Source organism: Pundamilia nyererei, unplaced genomic scaffold, assembly GCF_000239375.1.
Source record: "Pundamilia nyererei isolate P.nyererei 1_Seehausen unplaced genomic scaffold, PunNye1.0 scaffold00030, whole genome shotgun sequence".
Taxonomy (NCBI): domain Eukaryota; kingdom Metazoa; phylum Chordata; class Actinopteri; order Cichliformes; family Cichlidae; genus Pundamilia; species Pundamilia nyererei.
In genome coordinates this window covers 3,699,556-3,709,120 of record NW_005187431.1, presented here as the reverse complement: position 1 = coordinate 3,709,120, position 9,565 = coordinate 3,699,556, and the positions used below count along the sequence as shown (strand labels likewise).

General features: G+C 42.0%; 1 protein-coding gene across 2 annotated transcripts in view; it reads right to left on the bottom strand.

The window, feature by feature from the left end:
- Positions 1-4,035, bottom strand: part of LOC102204956 (gap junction beta-4 protein-like) — an 8,200-nt gene extending 4,165 nt beyond the window's left edge. The window contains exons 1-3 of one of the 2 annotated variants that reach the window (XM_005728853.1): positions 3,980-4,035; positions 3,005-3,135; positions 531-1,015 (exon numbers count right to left, since the gene is read on the bottom strand). In XM_005728853.1, coding sequence (XP_005728910.1) covers positions 531-920 — 390 coding nt within the window. In that variant the 5' untranslated portion in view covers positions 921-1,015; positions 3,005-3,135; positions 3,980-4,035. The remainder of the gene's footprint in view (positions 1-530; positions 1,016-3,004; positions 3,136-3,979) is intronic. The other variant, XM_005728854.1, reaches the window with a different exon arrangement.
- Positions 4,036-9,565: the final 5,530 nt, after the last annotated feature.

The window sequence follows — 9,565 nt, the reverse complement described above, 5'->3', positions numbered from 1 at the left end:
AAACTATATAATGAAAATTCCTGATATTTACCAAAATCAGTCAAAACAAAAGTGAACACTTGGTAGAGATGTTTCTAAACAGCAAATGAAAGTGAAATTAAAGACAAGAAAAAAGACACCATGTTACAGACATAATAGTCCCACATTCCACTGTAGGGATATATTATATGGCTGTTCAAAGGAAGCCTTGAAAGCATAGAACCACTTAAAATAGAGTTTCTTTCAGTATCAGATCAATACTAGGGTGATATGATCTGTACTTTGTTTCTATCCTCTAAGTTCAGTATATATATATTTAGAAATGAAAAAATACATCAGACATACACTGTGAAAAATATCTGAATGTCTTTGCAATACTTGATATTGATAGATACCAAAATTTGCATTATCGTAGACCACTCTTGCAAAGTCACACAACTTCACATCAGTTTGGTGAAGCTTGTTGCTCATACATTATAATTGCAAATCTCCTTCCATGTGTAGCATACACAATAACAGTGGAATTAAACTTTAGCACCCTTCATTCTTACCAGGTATGTCCACCACAGCCCTCCACGTTTCTTCCCAGGGCGGGCATACATGTGTTTACCCTCATGGGTGGTGGTGTACTTTAAGTCCTTCATCTGTCGATATTTGACATGGGCAACAACCATCAGTGACGGGCATGTGACGAAGATGAGCTGCAGGGCCCACAGGCGGATGTGGGAGATGGGGAAGAAGTGGTCGTAGCACACGTTGGTGCAGCCTGGCTGTTTAGTGTTGCATTCAAAATCTTTGCTCTCTTCACCCCACACTCGCTGAGCCGCCACCACAAACACCATCACCCGAAAGATGAAGACCATTGAGAGCCAGACTCGACCGAACACTGTGGAGTAATTGTTGACCCCACTGATGAGGTCCTCCAGCCAATTCCAATTCATGACTGCTGCCTTGGAGGGGGACAAGGGGACAGAAATTTGAGGAGTATGGTTGACCTCCTGAAGAGATCAGGTGGAATGAAGTTCCTGATCCAAACCTGAGCAATGAAACAAGAAAATATGTTAGAAGAATCTTTGTAGTTAAAATACTTGAAGCAGTATGATGCCAGTCAGTGGTTCGTAAAGTCCTGGTCCAAAAAGTTAAATATAATAAAAGCCTCTAATTTAAGTTAATGTCCTAAATAAAGATAGAAAGAAAATATTAACTTCAAGTACTGACTGAGACTGTAGGGTTTAGCTATATACAATGAGATCATATGCATGATACACACACACACACACACACACACACACACACACACACACACAATTCTGTTTTATTCATTTAGTGCTAAATAACAACAACAGGTGCACAGTAAGGTAAAGACCCTACAATAATACAGAGGAAACCCATACAATCATATGACCTATTTGAACAACTGCTTAGGCGACAGTGGGGAGGACGAACCCTCCAGAAATAAAATGCTCAATGTGGAAGGGAGCCAGTGATTAATAATAACTAATGATTAAATGCAGAGAGGTGTATAAACACATGGTGAGTGAAGTAGATGAGTGAAGAAGTAAAATTCAGAGCATCATGGGAAGTTCTTCAAGAAGAGCCCTGATAGCTAAAGGCTCTACTTCCCATTTTACTTTTAAATACCCAAGGAACCAGAAGTAAGCCTGCAGTCTGAGAGTGAACTTCTCTATTCTATTGAGGTGATATGGTAGTATGAGATCTTTCAGATAAGACGTGGCCTGATTTTTCAAGACTTAGTATGTGAAGAGAAGGATCTTAAATTTAATTCTGGATTTAACAGGGAGCCAATGAATAGAAGCCGAAGTTAGAGAAATATGCTATCATTTAGTCCCTGTCAGTGTTCTTGTTGTAGCATTTTGAATCAACTGATGACTCTTCATGGAATTCTTTGAACATCCTGATAATAATGATTTGCAGTAGTCCAGCATGAACTTTCAGTTTCACTCTGAGACAGGGTCTCTGGAGGCCAATGCAATGCCATCCAGTGTATCTGGTTAGATCTAGTTAGATACATATTTCAAAGATTTTTCGGGATGAATATAATAGATGTATTAAGCTTAGTAGTGAGTTCAAGCTGACATAATGGCTCAGAAGTCATAGCAAACAAAAAACTCGACATGGAGTGTGCCTTTAAAGATTTCAGTATTTTAATTTTTTATCTTGTCAACTCACAGCATTATGATCATCCTGTACATTTAGTGGCTGATGTTTGTCATGTGTGTGCCAAACTGTGTATGAGTGCGTTTCTTGGAGTATTTCTACAACAGCAACTACGAAGCCACTGCAGTTTTTTTCTAGTAATGTTCCCCAAAACTAATGCATACAATTACAAATATGTAAGCTATTCTTAACTACTGATGCGTTAAATATGAAGTCTCACGAATTAAGCCATTGCAACTGCAAATATGTCAGCTGTTATGTCAAATATGTCATGGTTATTGCTCATTATTCTTTTGCTTTTCTTTTTTAATCTCTGTCTCATCCCACGAGTGAGTGAGTGAGTGAGTCACCATCAAAACTTTGCGCTTATGGAAAGAACCAAACCCACACCTGCGGCATTATAAGCCAGATCTTTGAAACAGCATCTTTGTTATCACATGAAATCCCATGTACAGACTAAGGTTTTTTGATTTTAGGATTTTTAGGATTTAGACATAAAGAAGTTCTGCTGTGCTAAAAGCTTCTCTTTCACATTTACATCTCATTCTGGTAAATGCACAGAGCCTGACAGGGAACATGTTGGATAACAGCTTCACTGTCCACTCTTCTACTTCAGTTCTGTCACATCTAATCCCGACTATTTGAATTCAGAAACACTTTCTCTCAACGTCTCAGCATCGCTATAGAGATATTGAGCTGTCAAATCAGTTGCTATTTTCTCTCTTATCCAGCATTCCTGACTATTAAATTACACAGCATAAAAAGACTTGACTCAGTGAATTCCTTCAGAATCACAACATGGGCTACTGAAGTCAAGACACATTCAATTACTGCCAAAGTTGCCTACCTTTTACCTCTCCTTCTAATGGACAATACAACCAGCAACATTAATCTCACAGTGTGCCTCAGCCGGGGCCTCGAGACTCAGATGTTCGGCCGCCATCAGGATGATTCTTAAAGGAAATCTTCTGGCATCATCTTAAAAAAAGAGCTACAGATGCTTAAAGGATTTATAAACACAAAGCCTACTACCATCGTGCAGTTGCTATTCATTGCTATTCACAAATGTAAAAGGCATGTGATTTTTGTTCATACAAAATACAAACACAGACTGCAGTGATTCTCAGTGAATAAACAAAACCTCAGAGAGAAGAGCATATCTTGCCTAAAGGGAGGTGACCGCAACTTGTTTTTCTGTTTGCTTTAGATGCAATGTTGCCCTCTCTCTTATCTATCTATCTATCTTTTTGCATATGTTTCTCTTTCACTTCATCGCGACAATGCAGACAGCTTTCTCAGGTTGTCCCTATCTTAATTAAATGTCTTAAAGAGACTAGAATAAATTAACATCCATAAACATAACAAAGATTACACTATGGCTGCAGTTTGACGCATGAACCAATATAATTCAGACTCTATTCTGGCACTGCCACAGAAGTTTGAATACAACTTGCTCTACAGGTTGAGCAAGTTGCCACCTTACCACTCTAACTCTGTTTCGCTCACTCTGTGGACTGCTTTAGAAAGCGGTTGAAAACATTTATTTAATCCATTTTTCTGTTAATATTCTTTTTTAATTTCTCTTTTTCAATTGATTTTATTATAACGTGGTTCTCTTGGCACATGATACAACAAGAACCGAATGAGTGAGACTTGTGCCCTTTTTATTTCGCCAGGCCACTGCTTTCCTACTACTATATTTTTGTCCTCATCCTTTCTTGTATTAGTCTGAATTTAAAACAGAACTCAGCAAATGGGCTACAAAACACCTGTTTCCTTGATACATTAATTTGCGCAAATATAGACATATAAAGCACCTTACCCTGGACACAGGGAGCACCATAAATGTATGAATGTGATGTGTCAGCTGCTGTTGCCTCAATGCTCACTGACTTGGTTACATCTAGACCTTTAGAGGGGGCTGGCTTTGAGGTGTGGCCTTGCTGGTAAACACAAGGAACCAGAGGGAGATAGGCGGAGCGTCGCTTAGAAAAAGTTACATTCTCTCACCTGACGGTTTTAGTTTGTATGTTGGGCATGAAGAAAACTGCCCCAGGGTATTTTGAGGAAAAACGAGAAGTGACAGAGAGACAATGTCAGAGAAATGGAAGGGAAATGGAAGGGAAACCGTGATGCAGAAAGATAGCAGCACAGCAAAGAGAAAAATAATGCAAAAAGTTGGTTGATGATACATAATGATAGCAAATATATTCAGCAGAAAATGTAGGTGGATAACCAGACCGATCTGCATAGGTCTGATGCCGACATGTGATGCAAAAATGGATGCAAATAAGCACATTACAATACAGAGTGTCTGATTTATGAGAAAGAGCGAGGACCTGGTCTCTGATTTCAGGCATTTACCTTTAAAATACTTTTTAGTTACTTGTATTGACTGCCCCACCACTGTGCACAGTGATGATTATATAGCCTAAATAGAAAAAAAATGTGGATTCCAGGCAGCACTTTCTTCGCCCACTCAAAAGGAAACTCTGTTACAGTAGTTTGATGTTAAAAAGTATCAGGGAAACCAAAGCTGCTGGACAAACTTATGGACGTACCAATGTATGGAAATAAAGTAACATGGACAAAGGCACTCAGGCTGCCTTGACATCCACACAAGACTGTATCCACTGCGTGGCTTTCTCACGCAAACTACTCTGACAGGCTAACCTGTTGGGTGGCGACCCTTCTGTTTTTTGAGGCCGCTGCGGCGCAAGGAGAAATTGAGATGCCTGATGATTTGGCTGCAACCCCAGGCCCAGGCTGGGCAGGAGCAGACCCTCAGCCCATCGGAGAATGTGAGCTTTTCCCCCATGCTGGAGTCACCTGGGGAGGAGATGATAAAGAGGATGGAGATGAGGAGTCAGCTGACTCAGAGCTCCTGGTGTCTGACAACGAGGAGGTCTCTCTTGGATCTCGACATGCAGGTCATGTGCAAGCACATAGCTTCTAGGCTCAACATCCCGTGGCCCGCTGTACAAACCGAGGTTGTAAAATCTCGTAAGATTTTGCCTGTTTTCCCGGAGCTACTCAATGAGATAGCAGTGACGTGGAAAGCAAAACCTTACAGCGAGAAACACCACATCGCAGGGAGCTCCCTGCTGTCGGATTGAGGGGATGGAGTTTATCGGCCTCCACCAGATGCCACAAGTGGAGCTGTTGGTAGCGAGCCATCTTCACCCAAAGACGTCTCTTCCCTCCAAGGCAGACTGCTTCCATTCTAGCCTTACGGATAAGTGTTACAAGGCAGCGGCTCTGACGGTAAGAGCCCACAACTATGTTTAGGGATTAAAATAAGTTGCCATGGTTCACTCTCTTCTCTTATTTGTTATGTGATCAGGACAATTCTGGAGAAGGTGGCTGGCCCTGCAGGAGAAAGTGACCCCCTTGTAGGCCAGAAAGAAATGAGATAGCTTAAAAAAATATACAAAGTATGTATGTGTGTTATCATGAAGATTACTCTTAAGAACACAAGTTAATAAATGTGCAATTACTAAGAGTTTTTGTGTTGTTTTTATTTGCCTACTGTATTTTTTTTAATTTCCTCTGCCTTTAGGATTGCAAGTATCAAGGGTCAGGAGAGGGAGTGCTGAGGAGAGGAGAGTGCAGGAGAGCAGGGAGAGGATGGACAGACTGTTTTCACCTCTATAAAGATCAGTTCCAAAATGAGATATGCATTTACAATGTAACAAATAAGTATTTATTTGAATATATTTGTTACATTGTTATATGTGTTGCATTAGTTTAAAATTTTTATGTTATTAATAAATTGATTACAACGAACAGTAATTGTCACTGAACTCAATTTAATTTACAGGTAATTTTTACATGTATGAACATAATGCTAACTTTGAACAATTTTAAGTTGATATTTATTTAATGACAATAAAGTAAATAACAATAACAATTAAACAGGAATATTTCTCATACACCAACAGTATTTAAAGAAGGAAAAACAATATTTGCAGTTGTTCACACAGGATAAACCTGAGTGACCTGTTCCTGGATCGTTTCTTTAATAACTTTAATAGATTACAGGAAGTCTCTGGCAGTGTTGCTGAATATGCCAAAGCAAGATCAGACACGGATGGGGTGCTGCAACTGAAACCTGCGGTTTGTCTTTTCTGGTCAGTGAGTGGAGAATTACACAGGGTGGTCTGCAAAGAGAGCTTTAGGATGCTTCCTCCCTCTGTCCACTTCATCGTCCATCCACAGGATTTGCAGGGCTGGCTCAATCAACGGCTGCGACACCACTAAGATATTTTCAGAAATATGCAAGCAGGAGATGGTGGATGCTATATTACTACTACTATATTACTTGTAACTCTGTAGCAGACAAAAGTTTGATAAAGTGCCATGTAAAAAAAAGAAAACAAAAGATTAATTCCATAAGTTTCAAAGAGATTTACTTTATATATTTTTTATAATACAATATATGTGTACGAATGACTGGTAATAATTGAAACTAGCTAAGTAATTCCTAAATGTGTGTAGATGAAGGCAAATAATTTTACCTGGGTATGATCGTGTCTGATGAGCCTAAGGTACAAGACATGCCAGCGACAATGATAAAGTTTTTCTAGCTTCTCGAAAATTAAAAACGTACAAAAAAACAGGGCAACATTTCTGTGTCCATTTTAAAGTTTTCGTGCTGTGGCGCCAGCGACCAGAAAAACGCAGAAGGGCGGACTTGAACGACGGCTAGAAGGCTGTCCAATTTCACAGCCACTCCTACCCGGCCGTGATGGACTGAGTAGTCTTCCTCATCCAGAGAACTCCCCTAAAGAGCTGGCAGCAGGGTGGTGATGACATCTGAGCAGCTACAAAGGTGGACAACCAAAGATCCCATACTCTCCCGAGTGCATGAGAATGTTCTGAGAGAATGGCCCATAACACAGCATCCTAATTTTAAGCCCTACAGACAGAGACAACAGTAGCTGAGTGTGTAGGATGGGTGTGTGGTGTGGGGGGCTAGGGTGGTGATACCACAATGAGGTCGATGCCCCCTGTTGGAACAGCTACATCATCCACACCTGGGAATGAGCCACATGAATGGCTTGGTCAGAAGCTACATATGGTCGCCACAGATGGAGACTGACTTGAAGACAAGGTGAAATCCTGCGGTACGTCAAGAACATAGACACAGCCCTCAAGAGGCACCACTACACCCCTGGGAGTGGCCGGAGAAGCCATGGAGGAGAATAAATATAAATTATGCTGGCTCTTTTTTGGGTAAGATGTTCTTAATAATAGTGGATGCCCACTCCAAATGGTTAGATGTGTATCCAGTGGCATCAGCTGTATTAGCTGCAACCATTGACTGCTTGAAAAACTGTTTCAGTACACACGACATGGCTTTCCTGAAATAATGGTCTCAGACAATGCCCAGTGTTTCGTAAGTGCACAAACTAAAGAGTTCATGGCAAAGAACGGCATCACACATGTCACCTCTGCTCCATATCACCCAGCATTCAATGGGTTAGCAGAAAGGGCGGCACAAACTTTCAAAGAACTTATGAAAAAGAGTACTGGAGACACAGTGGCAACCAAGTTAAACAGGGCTCTGTATAGTTACCGAATCACACCAACGTCCAAAACAGGGAAGTCTCCCGCTGAGTTGATGATGGGCAGGAAGTTGAGGTGTACACTTGATCTCATACACCTCGACTTGAAACAGAAAGTGACAACAAAACAGGATAGCCAAAGACTGTGTCATCATAGACATGCCAAGGAGTGCATGTTTGTTATTGGAGACACAGTATATACCAGAAACTATGGCGGGGGACCCAAATGGATACCAGGACAGGAAATGATGGAGCCTGTTTCCTACGTGGTAATGTTAAACTGTTATAGACTATTAGACTATAGGAAATACCTAAGACTGTTGGATTGGTTAATTATTTAGCGAGTGAAATTTAAGTAAAGGCTGGGAAGGAGGTTGTGTTACATTTTAATAAAGGTAAAGTTTTTCTTAATGGGTATTTTGTGTAGTAATTAAAGCTACAGGGTAGTTTCAGTTTAAGGTGGGAGGAATGTTATGATGTAGCAGGGATTTGTCCTCCGCGGGGCAACAGTTGTTGGAGAGCAGTGCCAGTTTATTTGTTGCGCATGCCCCAGTTTGATAAATAAAGAAGTGACTGTGAGGTCAACATGGTCTCTGTGGTTCCTTAGTTTCAGGATATCACAGAATCCTTGGACTAGGAAGCAGTCTCCCCAGGCCAGACCTCAAGTGGCCCCTCCTCCTCCTCATGCTGTTGCGACCAGTAGGAAGAAGAAGTGGCCTGCCTGATGGCCTCTCCTCTAGGGGAGAGCTAGCCCAGCTTTCCCCCCTTCACAGGCTGCTTTGCCTCCACACAGCTCTGTTTCAGAGCAAGTTCAAGACATGTTCGACACAGAGTGCATAACTCAGGCCAGCGTTCCTGTCACTGCACCCGCAAGAGGGAAACAGAGCCAAAGTTTGCAGTGTTGTTTCACAAGCGTTTCTCTCATGCATTCTGTATTAAAAAGTTCCCGACACGCATATCCAGGCAGTTTGCCAAGGGCGCTGTCAAGTGATGTAAACACATGAAAAAAATCAAACATGCTGAAAAACAGAGCAATGCTGTCTGCAATAACACAGCATATGGAAACTCAGGTTTCCACGGTTATGATAATGCAGACGAGCCCATCACCTCTGTCACAGGTAAGGGAGGTGATGGGAAACTGGGATGGCGTATGTTTCGCGCGGCAACCACAAGGGGATGCCGACACGCTATCATCGGTGAAGTGGCCAGTGAGCCTTCTGTCTCTCCGAATAAAGAGCTGGGCTACCTGTACTTAGTCAGCATGGGTGTTGAGGACATTGGATCTCCGTGTCCTGAACCAGCATTTAAGGAAATACATGTCACACGCTCTCCACAAGTAGAAGAAACCAGGTTTCCTGTCTCAGGGGCAGTTTCAGCCAAGAAGGTGATCTCCACAGATGCCTCTCTTTTGTGCTGGGGGGCCGCCCATAAAAGCAAAGCAGTAAACAGGGGATGGGGCCCTCACATGTGCTCTACCCACATAAACTGTCTGAAACTCATGGCAGTTCACCGGTCGCTAAAACAGTTTCTCCCTTGGCTGAGGGGGCCATCATGTTTTAGTGAGGACAATTCCATGGTTGTGGCCTATATCATCAGACAGGGGGTGGGGTCCCCCAAGTTACATACACTGGCACACAGACTGATAGTGTGGAGCAGTGTTCACCAGCTGTCAGTGAGAGCAACTCACATGCTGGGAATCTTCTCTCCAGGGGCAAACCACTGTACAGAGACTGGAAGCTTTACCCAGAGGTGGTGAAGAAGATCTGGCTGCGATTCAGTCAGGCGACCGTGGACATTTATGCATCTGGGGAGACTGCTCACTGTCCCCTGTTTTACTCCCT